Below are 17912 nucleotides of genomic sequence, written 5' to 3'. Positions count from 1 at the left end.
GGTAGGCGGGTTTCTGAACTGTCCACAGCTCTCCTCTGAGACACGGAGTGGACAAAAATGGTACCATACTATAATGAGCATTAGTGAGGACCAATTATATGAAGGTAAGGTTTGAAAATGGGTGAAGTTGTCCTTAAAATGTGCTACCCTGTATACCGGTGGTTCTCAACCTTTTCAGGCCGCGACCCCCCAAAATAATCATATTTGAACTTGGACCCCCCCAAAATAATCATATTTGAACTGGGACCCCCCAAAATAATCATATTTGAACTTGGACCCCCCCAAAATAATCATATTTGAACTGGGACCCCCCAAAATAATCATATTTGAACTTGGACCCCCCCAAAATAATCATATTTGAACTGGGACCCCCCAAAATAATCATATTTGAACTGGGACCCCCCAAAATAATCATATTTGAACTGCGGGACCCCCCAAAATAATCATATTTGAACTGGGGACCCCCACCCTGACAAGCACTTGGAATTGTAGGCATTACATTTAGTTTGACTCGGTTCCACTGTAAATATTGTGAAAATAGCAGATCTACAAGCTCACAACGCCTCGCTTTGCGAGGCGTTGTGAGCTTGTAGATCGGCTATTTCCAAAATGTTTGCCTCTTTCTTATATTATTTGGCCAATGTTTGACCAGTTATATAGTATAGTTTGTTGATTACTTTTGATGCAGTAATGATCTTTTTCTTTTATTTTTATTTCTGAGGTAGGCTATTAACACATTGACTGCCAGAATTATTTCATAATTTTTTAGCCAGTGCCAGAGTTTTTCATTGGAAAAAAAAAAGTACTCAGGAGCCGAAATACAGACTTTTTAAGTTTTAAGTTAACAAGGAAGTGGATAGGAGATAGGAGGAGAGTTTTTTTTTTTTTTTTTTTTTTCACTTCACGTAGATCTACGCGATTGGCACGTGGCGGCTTTGCGGAGGTTCGCGTAGATCTACGTGATTGGCAGTCAATGTGTTAAAATGGTCTTAAAAGTCCTTAAATTGACACTTCACTGTCATCTGGGGACCCCCAACATCATATGGTTCTCACCACAGGTTGAGAACCACTGCTGTATACAACATGCTACTCTGAACTGTACAGCATAAAGTTTCTTTGCACACACGTACGGCTACCATTTCCCATAACTGATATTTAACCTTCAATAAAGGGTATTTGTAGTCATCCCCATGGGGATATGAATCACTGCATTTGACACATCCCATCTGGAGCAATGTGCAGCCCCAGGGGACACAATGTGCAGCCCCAGGGGACACAACGTGGAGCCCATTTGTTCTGCAGTGTCTTGGCTCAGGGACTCAAACATGAAGCCAGGAGGAGGCGGGGATCGAACCGGGGACCTTCCGGTTCCCCAGACAGATAGCTTGCTCTACCTCCTGAGCTACTTGCCGTCCATAACAATATCAACATACCAACGTCTTCCACATAATATCAACATTTTAACCCATTAAAGCCGGGAAAGCATCTGTGTCATTTTAGATTTCTTTGGCTATTCAAAAATAGCAGATCTACAAGCTCATAGCGCGGCACCGAGTGCCGCGCTATGAGCTTGTAGATCTGCTATTTTTGAAAAATCGTGGAACATTTGTGCAAATCTTTGAATACATATATACTTTTAAAGCAAACATTTTCAACTAAAATCTTTGCTTCTGGGGGGTCCCTGGAGCAAAACATTTTGAGATGGGGGTCCGCGGCCAAATACATATCTAAAAATGTTTTCTAAATCCTAACAGTATGTTGCAATATCAGTGGTGCTTCAACTTTTCAAGGACCACCCAAAATTATATGCATTTGGCCGCGGACCCCCATCTCAAAATATATTTTTTTATTTGAGTTACAAATTTTGCAAGATTTGCAAAGTTTTTCACGTTTTTTCAAAGAAATCGCAGATCTACAAGCTCACTCGGTGCCACACTATGAGCTTGTATAATCTGCTATTTTTCAATAGCCAAAGAAATCTAAAAAGAATGACACAGAGGCTTTACCTGGTCTTAATGGACAACGGTCTGACGACAGACCCATATAAACCCCCTCCTATACATAATCGAATCCGTCTCAAACCACTTATTTAACCCATTAAGACCTGGAACTGTGTCATTTTTAGATTTGAGCTAAAAAGCATTATTTTACACTTTGGGCTATTCAAAAATAGCAGATATACAAGCTCATAGCGCGGCACCGAGTGCCGCGCTACGAGCTTGTAGATCTGCTATTTTTGAAAAATCGTGAAAATGTGTGCAAATCTTTGAATATATATATATTTTTAAAGCGAACATTTTTAACTCAAATCGTTGCTTCTGGGGGTCCCTGGAACAAAATATTTTGATGGGGGTCCGCGGCCAAATACATATAATTTTGGGGGGTCCTTGACATGAAAAAGATTGAGCACCACTGATTTAGAAACATAAGTTTTTCAGAAAACTGTTGAGATTTAGGAGACATGTAGAATCGGCTTCAGGTCTCAATGGGTTAAAAACAAACACCTCTTGCTGGAGCAGGTTCCACTCGCTGTCGCTGACCAGCCGGTAGCCGTCCGGCGTCAGGTTGTCGACGGCGTGCGAGATGCTGGACAGCAGCGACGCCGTCTCCTCCTGCTCGGGCGTCATGGCCTTGATGGCCTTCTCCTGGTCCTTGGTGAGCAGGAAGTGGCTGGACGTCAGCTTGATGGAGCTGACCGACATGGAGTCGAGGCCGAAGCCCTCCGAGGCCCCCCCCCCGCAGTCCGCCCCCACCAGGGGCCCAAAGTCCGACTCGTCGAGGTGGCCGGCCGACTTGGCCTTGTAGCTGTGGTGGCCCCCGAGGCCCTGCGGCGGGGCCCCCAGCAAGGAGGAGGAGCCCAGGCTGTCGGTGGACTGAACCCGCCGCAGGCTGTCCTTGTAGGGGTCCGCGGGTCCGCCGGCCCCCCCCGCCTCCGTGTCTAGCGAGTGCATGGAGCCGTGGGCGCTGTGGTTGGCGTGGACCTGAGAGAGAGAGACACAAAAAGGGGCCATGGTGCTCTGTAAATCATTGATTCCCAACAGTTTAACCCATTAAGACCTGAGGCGATTCTTAAAAAAAAATCAAAATCCTAACAGTTTTTTGAAAAAGATATAAAAAATATTTTTTTGCGATTTTTCAAAAATAGCAGATCTGCAAGCTCGTAGCGCGGCACTCGGTGCCGCGCTATGAGCTTGTAGATCTGCTATTTTTGAATAGATGCACAGATGCGTTCCAGGTATTAATGGGTTAAATGTCAAGGACCCCCCCAGTTTCATATGCATTAAGCCACGGACCCCCCCATTTGATAAGATTTGTATCTCTGGGACTCCAATCTACACTGTAAAATCCTCAGTGTTCATTTAATTCTGAGAGTGTACATACATTTTTTGTTACAGACATGTTAAGGGTCAATTAGTTTCCTAACTAGCAATCATTTAGCTGGGGACCCCCCTGGAACCCCCTAAAGAGGAATGTAGTGAAATGGCATGTTTTCTGTACCTCTTCAACACTTAGCCCCAGAAATAAATCGTCCAATGGCTCAGTGTGATCTCCCCTGGAATCTTCTTCTTCCTTGACTTGACTTAACCTTTCTTGCTCGTCTTCCTCCTAGAATGGGAAAAATAAAATGGTTTAGTAGTAAATCTTACATTCATTTACTCACAAGTCTAACCAATATAACCATAACACCACAGTATTGACTATAATAGTCCTCAATAGGAAAGTTACCCGACTCAAAACTTCCCCTTTCTAGCAATCAGCTAATCATCTGAATTCCTTCCCCAAATAAATTTAAAGAAATAGCAGCAATGGCAGTTTGTTGTACTTCATCTACAGTACTAGGCAGATTGTTTCAAGTCATTATTTATGATATGAAATTGTATGTGCACTCCCGTAACATTAAGGTGTGGAATTTAACATGCACTGCAGTGTGTCTAGTTATGTAGTACTTACTGTGCATGTATTATTAAACGGTATTCTGTATTATACTACAGCACTGTTAACTCTACCATCATTACTGCAGCCACTTATATGACTGTGCAGTGTGCAATTTATTCATATAGCTACATTAACACTATGTATTATACAGTAGTACAGGATTACCGCTTCACACATTTATGGTTTGTACAAATGCGACGTGTTTTTCATTACTATTGCTATTAATAGCTATTATTTGTATTTGTTGAAATATGCTAATTGTATTGATTTTTAAAATCTTCTAAGCCTATTTTTCTTTTATCCACACTGCTGAGGAAGCTCAAAGTACAATCATAGCCTGCAATATTTCCAAAGCTGTATTTTACGTGCATGATAAAACACACTGAAGGGAGTGACTACAATATAAAGGCAGAGTTTTTTATTAATAAAAATGTCATACATATTACCAGTCCGAGTTGAATAACTACAAAGACAAATCTACAAGCTCGCAATGTGCCGCGTCACGGCGTGCTGTGAACTTGTAGATCGGCTCTTTTTGCTATGTTTGTGGTATACCGTTTTATAATACGGCTTAAGTGGTTAATCAGACCACACATTTATTTGTTGATATACAATTTCTTTTTTTTTATTATCCAAAAAAACGTGCTTCTCAATTATTTGGTTAATCAACAGAATAATCGCAGAGGAAATAATGGGACAGTTGCAGACCTCGTACCTGGTCTTTCCTTTTGCTTTCCTCCACCTGACGGAGCTGCTCTGAGGACAGGACACTCTCTATCCTCTGCATGTCTCTCATCAGCAGTCGCTGGGACTCCAGGAACTGGTCGTTGGCTCGTTGCCACGTGTGTTTGAGCTGGTTGTGCTGCTGCCGCTCCAACTCCAGCTTGTGACACACTGACCCACCAAGCAGTTATTATTATTTAATTATTTCAGTCATAAATATTGTTTTCATCTGGACTTTAACTCACCAGCTGCCAGAGTTATTTCAGATTTTTAGCTGTTGGCTGCCAGAGATTTTTTATTGAAAAACAAAAAGTACTCAGGAGCCGAGATACAGAATTTTTAAGTTTTAAGTTAACAAGGAAGTGGATAGGAGTCTAGATCTTTGAAAAATCTCCTTGGTCTTTGGGTCAAATTTAAAAAAAAATAGAACGCATTTATGCGTTATTGGCAGGCAAGTGATGGATTCAATAGAACGCATATATGCGTTATTGGCAGTAAATGAGTTAACAACCAATTGTAGCCTAGTTATTTCCAACAGCTCAAACAAAAAAATATATAATACCAGAGAGGATCGAGGAAAAATTATGTTTGCTTTGATGGAATCCTAGATTAGGTGTCGTTCTATTTGATGCAGAAACAACATCATTGCTTTGATGCAAGTAACATTAACGAGTGTCAACGAGCGTCAGCTGGACAGTGACAGTTTAAAAAAAGCCCTTGAATATGACTGAAGACATGATAATGTTCACTGTGATTATTATGGTAAGCTTACATTTCATATCACAAACACCATAGAGTAAAAACTCCTGTAACTTTAACCAACTACAAAAACATATTAAAGAAAATATATATATTCAACAAAACTTTTTTTTTTTAAAGTTTTTTGGAAATTGTGAGTCGATTTTGAATCGTTCATAATAAGAATCGCGATTCTTACATTAATTGATTTTTTCCAACAGACAAAGAGGAGGGGACGATAATGTAGGGGGACAAACCCAGCTCCCAAACCCCGGGAATCAAACCCAGAGGGTTTGAAACCAGAAGAACCAAAAAAGAATAAAGAAATGGGAGCACTGACCTTCATGGAGCTCTTTCCGTAGCTTCTCTGCATCTTCTTGTAAGACAGACTTCTGGGTGTTGAGCACGGCCACGTACATCTCCAGATCCGTACGACATGACTTCTCAGCCTCCAGAACATGGTTGAGCTCCTTCACCTACACAGTGAAAAAAAAGGCACCTCCAACTTTTGGCTTCGTTTGTTTTTTCCACCCTACATACTGTACCTGGGTTTCACTCTTTCCCATTAATCCATAAAAAAAACGTCATTTTAGCTATGTATATGTAGCAACATAAGTTTTTTAAGGATTTAGAACTATTTAAGAAATTTAGGTTCTCAAAAATAGCAGAACTCTTCTGGGGGGGTTCCTGGCACAAAACATTTTTAGATGGGGGTCCGCGGCCAAATACACATAATTTTTGGGGTCCTTGGCACAAAAATGTTTGAGAACTACTTATTTAGAAAGCATTTGTAGAATCGGCCTCAGGTACAATTCGGAATGGCACTTTCTACAATATGCAACTTTATGATGCCATGCTATGTATGCATAGCCTGGAATCCAGCCTGATTCGCTACATTCGTCTTTTTCTCACTTCGCTACTCGAGTCACTTCGCTACTCAGTCCTATTTGACTCGTATTTCCATACGTAGGCAAGTCAGGAAGTGACTCGAGTTTTACATTGGACAACATTGGCCCTACTGACCAATCAGAAGCCGCAGGCTGTTTTCTCCCGTTTGGGCACAGCGATAGGAAGCTTTCCAGACTGTGAAGCGAAGTGAGAAAAAAAAGGCCCAACGTAGCAAGCAGGCTGGATCCCACGCTAATGTACTATGCAGTGCATAGTACATTAGCGTGGGATCCAGCCTTCTTGCTACGTTCGGCCTTTTTTATGCACCAACATGAAAGATGAAAGCACATCTAACCGCAAACCGATACCATGTTTGATTAACATACAGTGTAAATGCTGCAAACACGTACAGTAAACAATGCAGCAGTTTTCTCTACATTACACAAATTATCTGCATTTTTTTTCTAAATCTGAAACGAGACAGTTGGGAGGAGAACACAGCTAGTTTATGTTTTACACACTAGTTGTTACTAGTTACTAGTTGTGTAACTAGTTAGTTACACTTACGGAACAAAGGAAGGAGCACACACCAGCAGTGTGGAGGTGCCGTCCACGTTGAAAAGATCAAAGTGAAAAAGAATAAAGTAGTCACACAAGTCGTGGCCACAATGCAAAGTGAGTTTTGATCAAATACCAACGCAGAGTAGACACTCTGTAATAAAACGTTGGTATTTGATTAAATCTGCATTATGGCTAAGAGCTGTGCGAGTGCTTTATTGTTTTTAACTTACATAGTGGGTGAGCCACCCATCACCCTGCACTGTTTGATCAAGCACACCAAGTAGTCTTCAGTCTTCGACATAATCCGTCAGAAAAATATTTGGACTAATGTATCTTCTAATCTCTAGCCAAGCAAAATATTTGGATGTAACCAATCTCTGGCCATTTATCTGAAAAGGAACGCTTTTTGAGACCAGCAAACCATTTGCCAGAATCTGCAACCGCAGTGAAGAGTTCACCGTATAAAGTACATTCAAATTGAATTTGCATGGGTGGGATCCCTCAATGCTCCGTGACCACAATGCATTATCTGCCAGGGTACAGGCTAATTGTAACTTGGCAAACTCAGTATGCTACAGTATGCATGAATAATGGATGAGCAACGAGAATTTAATTTAATTAAATTACTGGTGATGAATAAAAGCCGTTAGGCCATATGCGTTTTCAATTTGCTTCTATTGACAGGCATATTAAATGCCATATATTAAAAAAAGGTGCAATCTGTAACTTTTAAGTACTATCCGGGATTGGGAACGTGGGTCTCCCGCATGAGACCAAATTTCTAACGCTCAAGAAACAGGCAATCCCTGTTTGACCTGGGGAGATATTGTGCTAATAAGCTTCAGGCATGACTACTTGTCAAGAGTAGGGAGACCACCTCCAACCACTGCAGTTGTGTTACAGCACATTATATTATCAAACTCTAACATTTAGATTGTATAGAATGACTTTTATTCATTAAAACAAGTTCAGGATTGCAGCTTTCACAATATATTTTTAAAAGTCTCTCAATAAAAAAGTCAAGATATTCAAATATTTCAAATTAAAAGTCTTCTCAGGTCTAACCACACAATGGCATAGCTTGCATATCATAACAATTCTGACAAATGGGAAGATGGAATTGTACAGGTTTTCTACCAACTGTCTCATGTCAACATCATGAATAGTAATCAGTATCTCAGCAACACCTTTTGCCCATTTCGGCATCAAAGTGCACTAACCGTAGAAGCTTCCAGTTCCTTCACCCTCTCCCCTGCAGTGGAAAACTTGGCTTTCAGTGCTGCTATCTCTTGCTCCAATGGCATTACCACCGAACGCAGCTTCTCTGCGTCCTCCTGGGCCTTTAAGAATGAAATACAAATGATTACGTACACCATATGAGAGTTCTATGGTAACGATTTGACAGTTTTACAGTTTCTAGTCCTAAAACCTGGATGTGAGTTTGCAACTGGTTCCAAGTTCCAACTCTTCTGTCCCACAGGGTTCATGATTTATGATGGAAATAAGGTATGTGGTTTATATAAGGCTAAGAGAATTTCACTTGTTGTTCTACCACATAAATTACTCCCGTTAGTTTCTCAACAATGCCGTTTTATTTGCATTACTTATATCGATTGCATGCATGACTCAAGAAGACAAAACATTGTATATGGCTAGACCACAATGGAAGTTTTTTTTTTATTATTGTGTTATTCTCTACATTTTTGAATGAATATGAATTTGATGCAGTGTATGACCTGTTATATAATATGTTTTTGTTGAACTATATATGTGAAATAGTGATTGTTTTCAGACAAGCCGCCATTGTTCTTACTGCAGTGATCCCACAGATTGCTGTCCATTGTTGTGGCCAACCGATAGACTACATCCTATATTCTGGAGGGCTATTGGATTGGTTAATGGCGATTGGCTAATTAGTTGTTAGGCCAATCGCTGGTTCAATGTTAGGCCAACTGGCCGACCGATGCTGCAACTCCGTCGGTCAGTCATAAAAAGTGGATAGATTTGTGGAAATTGTCATGCTGAACAAAACATGAATTTACTAAACCTTTTGCTTGCTACAGAGATTATTTTCTTAATTTAACCCTCAACCACTTAAAAGTTTTAATTGGAAATCTACAGTGAGAACGCATGCTGGAAAAAAACCTTGAGATCCTGTTGTTATTATTATTATTATTATTATTATTACTATTATTATTATATATAATATTATTATATTATTTCTATTGAGCATTGTTAGCATTACGATTCTTGCAAACCCACAATGGACATTTGAGTTATTACTACAACAGATGATATCATTGTGGTGTATGCTCATTGTTAGTGCAACAAACCCATTCTTCTCTCCGTTCTGTACAATAATGGGGTCTGTGACATTTGGGCCATGCCAAAACTGTTCGTTTTGTCCAAGACGAGGTGGTGCTCATAGTACAGGGACCTGTTTCCTGTCTATAGAATGACACAGGGCGATCTGACATCGTGGCGATATCAGCATTGATCTTTTAAATGTCACATTTTACTAAAGCTCCTTATTGACACAATTCAACCATGTACCAGACCCTGTCTCAAGGACAGTGAGTCTGGGCGATGGGACTTAAAACGTGTTATCACAATATTTCTCGGTAAAACACCGCTCAATACCGTCTGGTTTTCTCTAAAACTTAGAAGGAGCACATCAACCATTTTCAACCTTATCTTCAATACCAGACGGTATCGAAACATAAAAAATGTCAATGTTTTACCGATAATGAGTATTATTGGTCCTCAATTATACTCATTATAAGATGGTAAAAGAAGTCCATCTACTCACTCTCATTGGGGGGCTATGGACAGTTCAAAAACCTGCCTACAAATGACATCATCGATGGGCATTCCAAGCTAATAGAAACTACAGCTTCCTCTTACTGGAAAGTTAGCATGCTGAAATAGAAGCCATTGTTCTTGCATTGATAAAAACATAAAGAACTACTGACAGAGTCTGCTATTGTGTGAAGACTGGTGATGTGCAGTATGTCTACAAAACATGGCTCACTTTCTTCATCTCGTCCTCTAGGTTCTCCTCCTCCTGGCCCTCAAGAGTGAGTCGACGTCTCAGCTCGCCCATTTGCCTCTCCGCGGCCTCGCGGTACTGGTTCCACTGGGCTCGCTCCTGGTTCCACTGGGCTCGCTCGTGCTCCGAGCGCTGGTGGAACTGCACCTCATACTCACAGACTGTATCTGGTGAACAGGACAGAGAGACCACACAGGCAGTTCAACTTTAGCTATTTTGTGGGCAAACAGCCATCCACACTAAAAATTATAACTCTGCTATTTTGATTGGCTGTCAGTGTTTCTATCGTTCATGAAATTGCTCTGAAAGTGATCCCAATGATATCGTTCACCACTGTCATCATTATAGTTGTGGTTACAGTTGTGGTGTGCACTCTGCCATCAACTTAAAGTAAATATATTTATAGTTATCGTTCTTGGTGTGGAAAGCCCTTAACAGCTTGTTTTTGGATGATTGGAAAGGCCCTGCATCTACAGCCGTTCCCAACACTCATAATCCCTCGCATTATGAGCTTATGGCCTCACGTGCCACAACATATTTGTTCAATAGTATAGATTTATGGAAGCAAGCGAGTAGGTGAAATGTTTTACTGATATCATTGGGGAAACAAATTGCATAATCAGACCAAATGAGCACATTTCAGAGACCAATGTTTTGTTTTGTCTGTGATAAAAGTTTGCCAACTTTTTGTCCCTCTTCCTTGAGGAGTCGTTTGATTTAAAGGATCCCGCCTAGCAAAATATGAAATGGCTGCTCATTGCTGGCAGTGGGATAATGGAGAAGCATGTGTTTCTGTGTTGCGTTTCAGTCTCTGGAAAGCAGAACAAGGAAATGGGACATCGCCGGCTGTTTGCAGCAGGGAGAGGGTGTGATGTTGCTCATGTGTGTTTCAACAATGAGGAGTCAGTCAGTCAGTAACCTAGATTCACTATCATAGACCGGCTCCTTCAGGGCCATAAACTGTAGAATATTGAAAGGCATTCAAACTGTGTCACTACATAAATGTTTGAATCATTTGTTTATTTGTTCATGAATTTATATTTACAGCCTATTGTTGGCAGGTATGGGGACAATACTTTCACACACACACTAGATCATTGGTTCTCAAAGTGGGGTCCGGGGACCCCCAGGGGTCCTTGGGATGGTACCAGGGGGTCCCCAGCAAAATGAGTTAATATAGCTCAATCATTTTAACTTTATCCATATTCTATACATTGGCTATTCAAAAATAGCAGATATACAAGCTCATAGCGCGTCACTTTGTGCCGCGCTATGAGCTTGTAGATCTGCTATTTTTGAAAAATGTGTTCAAGTCTTTGATTTTTTTTTTTTCTTTTTTTTAAGCGACATTTTTTAACTCAAATCTTTGCTTCCGGGGGTCCCTGGTACAAATAACTTTCAGATGGGGGTCCGCCGCCAAATATATATCAATTTGGGGGTCCTTGGGACGAAAAGGTTTGAGAACCACTGCACTAGATTATATAGCAATAGCGAGAGGCTCTTAACCCATTGATACCTGGAACGCTTCTGTGTCACTTTAGATGCCTTTGGCTATTCAAAAATAGCAGATATACAAGCTCATAGCGCGGCACCGAGTGCCGCGCTATGAGCTTGTAGATCTGCTATTTTTGAAAAAAATCTTGAAAAAAAAATCTTGAAAGAAAATGTTTTAGATTTTTTTTTTCAAAATGTTTCAAAATTTCAAAACTTAAAAAAAACCTCAGGTCTTAATGGGTTAAGGACAGCAATATAGATGGTCGGGGAGTTAGCTCAAAGCACTTTGGTGCAAGGAGCAGCACGGCCTGTATTCGCGATGCTGGACTACCTTTCATAATGGCCTGCAGCGAGGCCACTTCCTCCTGCCACTGGCTGCGGACCTGGTCGATGGCCTCCTGCTTGGTGCTTTCCGACACGGTGGCCACGGCCTTGATGTTCTCCATGTCTGCCTGGGCCTCGGTCAGCTGGACCTGGACACTGCTCAGCTCCGCCTGGGCCCCCTCCAGGGACGCCGCTTGCCTCTTCAGCTCCTCTGGAGATCAGGAATCCAGCAGCGATGGGCGAGAAGGAGGAAAAGGAGGTGTCATGTAGAAGAGGAGGGCAAGCGTGGATCAAACGAGAGGGAGGAGGGACCAGAATAAGGATGAACAAGGGGGGAGGGGTGGAAGTAAGGAGCGGCAACAGTTGAGAGGGAAGAAGTTGGGAAGTGAGTCAAAGCGGGAGTGGCAGGGTTGGAGAGAAGCCATACAAGGGCAGTGTGTTGACAGAATTTAACCCATTGAGACCTGAAGCCAATTCTACATGTCTCCTAAATCTCAACAGTATTCTGAAAAACCTATGTTTCTATATCAGTGGTGCTCAATCTTTTTCATGTCAAGGACCCCCAAAAGTATATGTATTTGGCCGCAGACCCCCATCAAAATATTTTGTTCCAGGGACCCCCCAGAAGCAAAGATTTGAGTTAAAAATGTTCGCTTTAAAAATATATATATTCAAAGATTTGCACACATTTTCAGGAATTTTCAAAAATAGCAGATCTACAAGCTCGTAGCGCGGCACTCGGTGCCGCGCTATGAGCTTGTATATCTGCTATTTTTGAATAGCCCAAAGTGTTAAATAATGCTTTTTAGCTCAAATCTAAAAAACATGCGTTCCAGGTCTTAATGGGTTAAGAGTTACACAAAACTGGCTTAGCCAGTCTATGCTGTCAATGAAACAGTCAGGACATGATAGGAACATGACAGGAGAACAAAGTACTTCTGCAGACAAGGATCCCTGTCCAAGGTTACTGTAGAGGTTGGGGGGGGGGGTTAGTGAGTGAGGTGGAATCCTTACCTTCCTTAGACAGGTAGAGCTCTTTAAATTTTGCCCGTTTCTGGTTGAACTCGGCCTCCAGCTGTTGCTTGAGTTTGATGAATTCTGCCCTCTCCTGCTCCAAGGCCTCCACTCTCTGCTGGAGCACCCCTGGACATTAGACATACAACACAGCAAGATTTATTTAAAAAAAAAGGACACCCTGCTTTTTGACATAATTCAGGAAGAAATTGGGTAACACTTTACTTAAAGGTCGGGTCTATAATGCATTATGATCACATTTATAATGCATTATAATGCACTTATAAGGCATTATAGCACTCGTTATAAATGTTTATCATCATGTATGACAACTTATAACAACGTTTATGATGTATGCTGGTCATAATGCATTATAAGCTCAGTGGAACAGCACATTATAACTGCCATAACTTAGTCAGTTATAAAGTGTCTTTGTTGGAAGATGTTATGCATAATTATAAACATTTATAACAAGTGTTATTATAATGCCTTAAAAGTGCATTATAATGCATTATAAATGCGGTTATAACGCATTATAGACCCGACCTTTAAGTAAAGTCTTACCAAAATGTGTTCCATAAACCAGACATGGATAAACCCCTGTGTTAGGCTGTTAATTGTTGAACGTAAATAAATAATTATGGGACTCATTACACTGACTATTCAATGAAGCGCAAGATAAAAATGCCCTCGAGTTAAGCCTGTTCCGGTGGAAATAATGAGATTGTATACAAGCAAATAAGAAGTTACTTAAGGACTAAAATGTATTCCCTCAAGCATTCACTTAGTCACTAAATGAATCATTGAATGAGGGCTTCGCAGGGTGGTGGGGGGGCAGGTTGAACAGAACTACAGATTTAATCGTTTTGGTGACTTTTAGTAAAGGGCTTTACGTACATCATTGCGTGTGGTGTCGTGCACCGGAGAACGCAGATCTACCAGCGCACAACATGTCCCTGCGCGACGTGCTCTGAACTTGTAGATCTGTGTCCATAGTGAGTCAGTGATGGTAACCTCAACAACTGAGGCCAAAGTTAAAAACAAATCTTTACAGGCCTCAGCTTGTCTTCAGCACACTAGCCTGGTCTTAGAGGTACATCAAGATTGACTTGATTACTTGTGTGCTGAACATGCCAGCATTCAAAGCAATATTGTCATGGTTAAAATACAAAACATTATAATTACATTCTGAATCTGTATGTATTGCAGGGGTCTTCAACAGGGGGTCCTTAGAGTTACTACAGGGGGTCCTCCAAATCTTTGTGTGATAGGATTTTTTTTTTTTTACATTAACCACTTAGCCCTAGCATCCCTATTCTGAGAAGAACTTTTGCCAAAAATAGCAGATCTACAAGCTCACAATGTGAGCTTGTAGATCGGCGGCTATTTTCAGCTAAGAGGTTTGGTGTAGAGGGAAAAAAAGAGCAGACTAAATAAAAAATGTAATCTGAAACACAATTTCATACAATATAGTGGGGGTCCCTGTTTTATCTCTCTCTTAGCTAGGCGGTCCTTGGCCTGAAAAACGTTGAAGACCCCTGGTGTATTGTATAGTAACTATGAGATTAAATGTCATTAACTGGTCCACAAAAAAAGACATTGATCACAAATTATTTAATCCCATTATCAAAAAAAAAAAAAACTAATGACAAAATCCAGACATCCCAGCATCTGAGCTACAAAGTGCAGGTCTCGATATTTTAGTCGCACAGCAGGAATGAAACAGCAAAATCCTGGCACGAGCGGTCTTTTGATCTGGTCTCTTACAGAGCAAAGCCTATTCATCTTTTAATTTTCTATAAATAGGCTGAAAAGTAATCCTCAAAGGGTTCGTTTTTTTTTAGATTTATTTTTGGGGCTTTTATGCCTTTATTGCCAGGACAGTAGGCTGACAGGAAACGGGGAGAGAGAGATGGGGAGTGACATGCAGCAAAGTGCCGTCGTGATAGGGACTCGAACTCGCGACACACTGTCAGGCTATACTGAGCCTATAGGTTCCTGGACTAGCGGTCCAGACCATCCTCAAAGGCTTTTGCTAGATTTGAACACTTTTAGACCGGGAAAGACTCTGTGTCAGTTTTAGATTTCTTTGGCAATTAAAAAATAGCAGATCTACAAGCTCATAGCGTGGCACCGAGTGCCACGCTATGAACTTGTAGATCTGCTATTTTATGAAAAATTGTGACAATTTCTGCAAATCTTTCAATATATATTTTTCAAAGTGAACATTTGTAAAATGTTTTGTTCCGGGGACCCCCCCCCCCCCCCATAAGCAAAGATTTGAGTTACAAATGTTCACTTTAAAGAATATATATTCAAAGATTTGCACATATTTTCACGATTTTTCATAAATAGCAGATATACAAGCTCATAGCGTGGTGAGTGCCGCGCTATGAGCTTGTATATCTGCTATTTTTGAATAGCCGAAGAAATCTAAAATGACATAGATGCCTTCCCGGATTGAATGGGTTAAATCATCTACAATCTTACTTTACTTCATGAAAGACTATACAGTACAGCCCGAGTCATACTTGGTTGGTTGTGCATTCTGACCCGCGGCAACTACTGTAAGTATAATTCAGGCGAAAAAAACTGCACTGTAATGGTTTTTCACAGAAACATGGCTCAACCCCTCGGTTCCTGACTCAGCTTCATGATCAACAACTTGTGGTGTTCAGATGTGGTGACGATTTCTAATGGCGCTTCTCCTAATCTAGAACACCTCATGATATAAGATGCTAGGCCTGTCCCCCGAATTTATATAGTCGAATATGATTGGCCAATGTTGCCTATATAGTCGACTGGTAGTCGAATCATGCAAAAGAAAAAAGTTAGGGAGATTGGCAGTCGAATCAGTCTGAATCGACTGCCAATCTCTCAGTCGAATCATGCAACAACAACAAAAAATGTTATGCAATAGAGGATCATTCCATTTGGGGGTCATGTGGTGGGTGCTTAATGTCTGATTTAATATATACTTGCTTGGTTTCTCCCAATAAATCATATTTATCCTATTTTTGGCAAACTATTAGTTAATTAATATAACAAAATAGGCCTTTTTTTTGTTTTCTGCATGATTCGACTGAGGGATTGGCAGTCAAATCAGACTCCCTCGAACAATTCGACTAATCGAGGTCAGGCCTAACAGATGCCGTCCATTTCATTTCCCATCGGTTGTGACTCGTGATCACAGCGGCCTTCTTTGGACCACAAGCTGGTCAACACACGAGTGCTGGATGAGTTCCATGAGTTACAGATTACACAAGGTGCACGCCTGAGAGTATCCTGACTGGCTGCATCACTACCTCTACACCCAGAGGAGTATAGGGTGAAGGCCCAGAGGATCATCAGTAGAGATGTAACCGATACCATCTTGTCCTTCCAGATACAGATTCATATTCCCATAACTTGCGTATCGGTCGATACGAGTACCGATCAGCCAGTGTGTAATTTAAGATCTAGGACAGTGGTTCTCAAAGTGGGGTCCAGGGACTCTCAGGGTTCCTTGAGGGGGTTCCAAATGGACCCTTACAAGTGTGTAACTCTGAGAGCATACAAATGGAACCAAATGGTCCCATTCCATCTGGTCCATTTGGTTCCATTTGTACAGTCTCAGAGTTATGGGGGTCCTTGAAATTAAACAATTTGAGAACCACTGATCTAGACTAGGAATACATACAAATTCCATTAATAATTGTTCAAATGTAGTAACAACTTAGTCAAAATAATGATACGTAAATAGCACAGTAAGAGAATAAAACAGTAGTGCAACATAAAAAATAATTACAATACATATAAATGACATATCATCATGTGATAAATTACCGTATGGGAATGGCATAGAGTAGACTGGCATACTCGCCGATACCGATACCAGCATTTTAGGCAGTATCGAACCCAGTCACCCACTGTTCAATGTTACTGTCTGGCAAATGGTATCAGAGCATCAGGGCCGATGTAGCACTAGCAGGGTCAGGAACTATTTCTATCCTCAATTGACTAAACTAAAGATTCTGTGTTAAAAAAGGGTGATTACAAAATCTGGATAATTCTGATCCAGGTTAAAAGTTCTGACATTAAACTAAGACTATTGAACTCATAATAGTGACATGGACAATACAGACTGTGACTCCCACACAACACACCATTGCACATATAGTACACACCACAGTATTAAACTGTTCACTTTACAGACACTTTTGTCACTACCGGTATATGCTTCCCCCCCCCCATTTTGAATCTTCTAGGCCCAACTGTATTTATACATCTATACATATCTACACTGTGGTGTTCAGATGTGGTGACGATTTCTAACGGCAGTTCTCCTAATCTAGAACACCTCATGATAAGATGCTAGGCCTGTCCCCGAATAAGAATTTATTTGGTCGAATATATACTTGTAACACCGTAGCTGTGTTACAAGTATATGTGACAATAAAAGAAGCCTTGAAGCTTGAACCTTGAATTAGCAAGATAAGCCGGAATGATCCATCCAGAAATGTAACCATTGCCTTAAATCCTAGCGCCCCTATTCTGGAGCAAACGTTCTGTGAAAATTGCAGATCTACAAGCTCCTAACATTGTGAACTTGTAGATCGGCTATTTAGCTGACTGGAGGGACTTTGCAAACTTTGCAAACTTTGTTGACCGGAGGGACTCCAGTCAACTAAGTATACAAAGTTTAAGTGGTTAAAGTTGTGTGTTAGTGTGAACTGTGAACTGAAGGATGGAATATCAGCACTCACTTCAAAGTCTTGTTTATTTATTTACAGGCTGTCTGAGTGTCTGTAATGAAAGTTCTTTACAGACAGCCCCTGAGAGCAACTTTGAGGCGAGGGCTGGTTATCTCTAGTTTTACAGCTACATCCAGAATTTACGTAACAATATTTAAATAACTGTATTCAAAGAAAGAATTTGAAGGAATGAAAATAAGCCCCTTTGCAACCTTTTGCAATCTAAAATGTTTGAAAAATAATTAAGCTGTCCCTATCAGCTCGAAAAAACAAAGAAAGCAAAGCATCTCAAATTGTATATATCAATATGTGTACTTGAAAGCAATAAAAGGTGCTGCATCCATTCCTTTTAATAACGGGGAGGGCCATGCTGAATGGGGCTCCACTCAACTTGAGTTGAATCTTGACATTCATCTGGCTCCACCAGAGCATTTGCATTCAAGTGTGACAGT

The 17912-nt window shown here is 40.8% G+C and overlaps 1 protein-coding gene across 2 annotated transcripts in view; it reads right to left on the bottom strand.

The window, feature by feature from the left end:
* The window catches only part of rabep1 (rabaptin, RAB GTPase binding effector protein 1), a 332504-nt gene that overhangs the window by 311374 nt on the left and 3218 nt on the right, over positions 1–17912 (bottom strand). For both annotated transcript variants that reach the window (XR_013933663.1, XM_080436423.1), the window contains exons 2-9: positions 12728–12856; positions 11721–11924; positions 9878–10062; positions 8067–8186; positions 5738–5873; positions 4652–4830; positions 3499–3606; positions 2505–2981 (exon numbers count right to left, since the gene is read on the bottom strand). Coding sequence is in view for 1 of the 2 variants with exons in the window: in XM_080436423.1 (XP_080292549.1) it covers positions 2505–2981; positions 3499–3606; positions 4652–4830; positions 5738–5873; positions 8067–8186; positions 9878–10062; positions 11721–11924; positions 12728–12856 (1538 nt within the window). In the remaining variant the exon portion in view is untranslated. The remainder of the gene's footprint in view (positions 1–2504; positions 2982–3498; positions 3607–4651; positions 4831–5737; positions 5874–8066; positions 8187–9877; positions 10063–11720; positions 11925–12727; positions 12857–17912) is intronic.

The sequence above is a fragment of the Gymnoscopelus braueri genome, assembly GCF_963280865.1.
Source record: "Gymnoscopelus braueri genome assembly, chromosome: 8".
NCBI lineage: Eukaryota > Metazoa > Chordata > Actinopteri > Myctophiformes > Myctophidae > Gymnoscopelus > Gymnoscopelus braueri.
The sequence above is the reverse complement of the archived record's forward strand: the minus strand, read 5'-3'. Positions and strand labels throughout refer to the sequence as shown.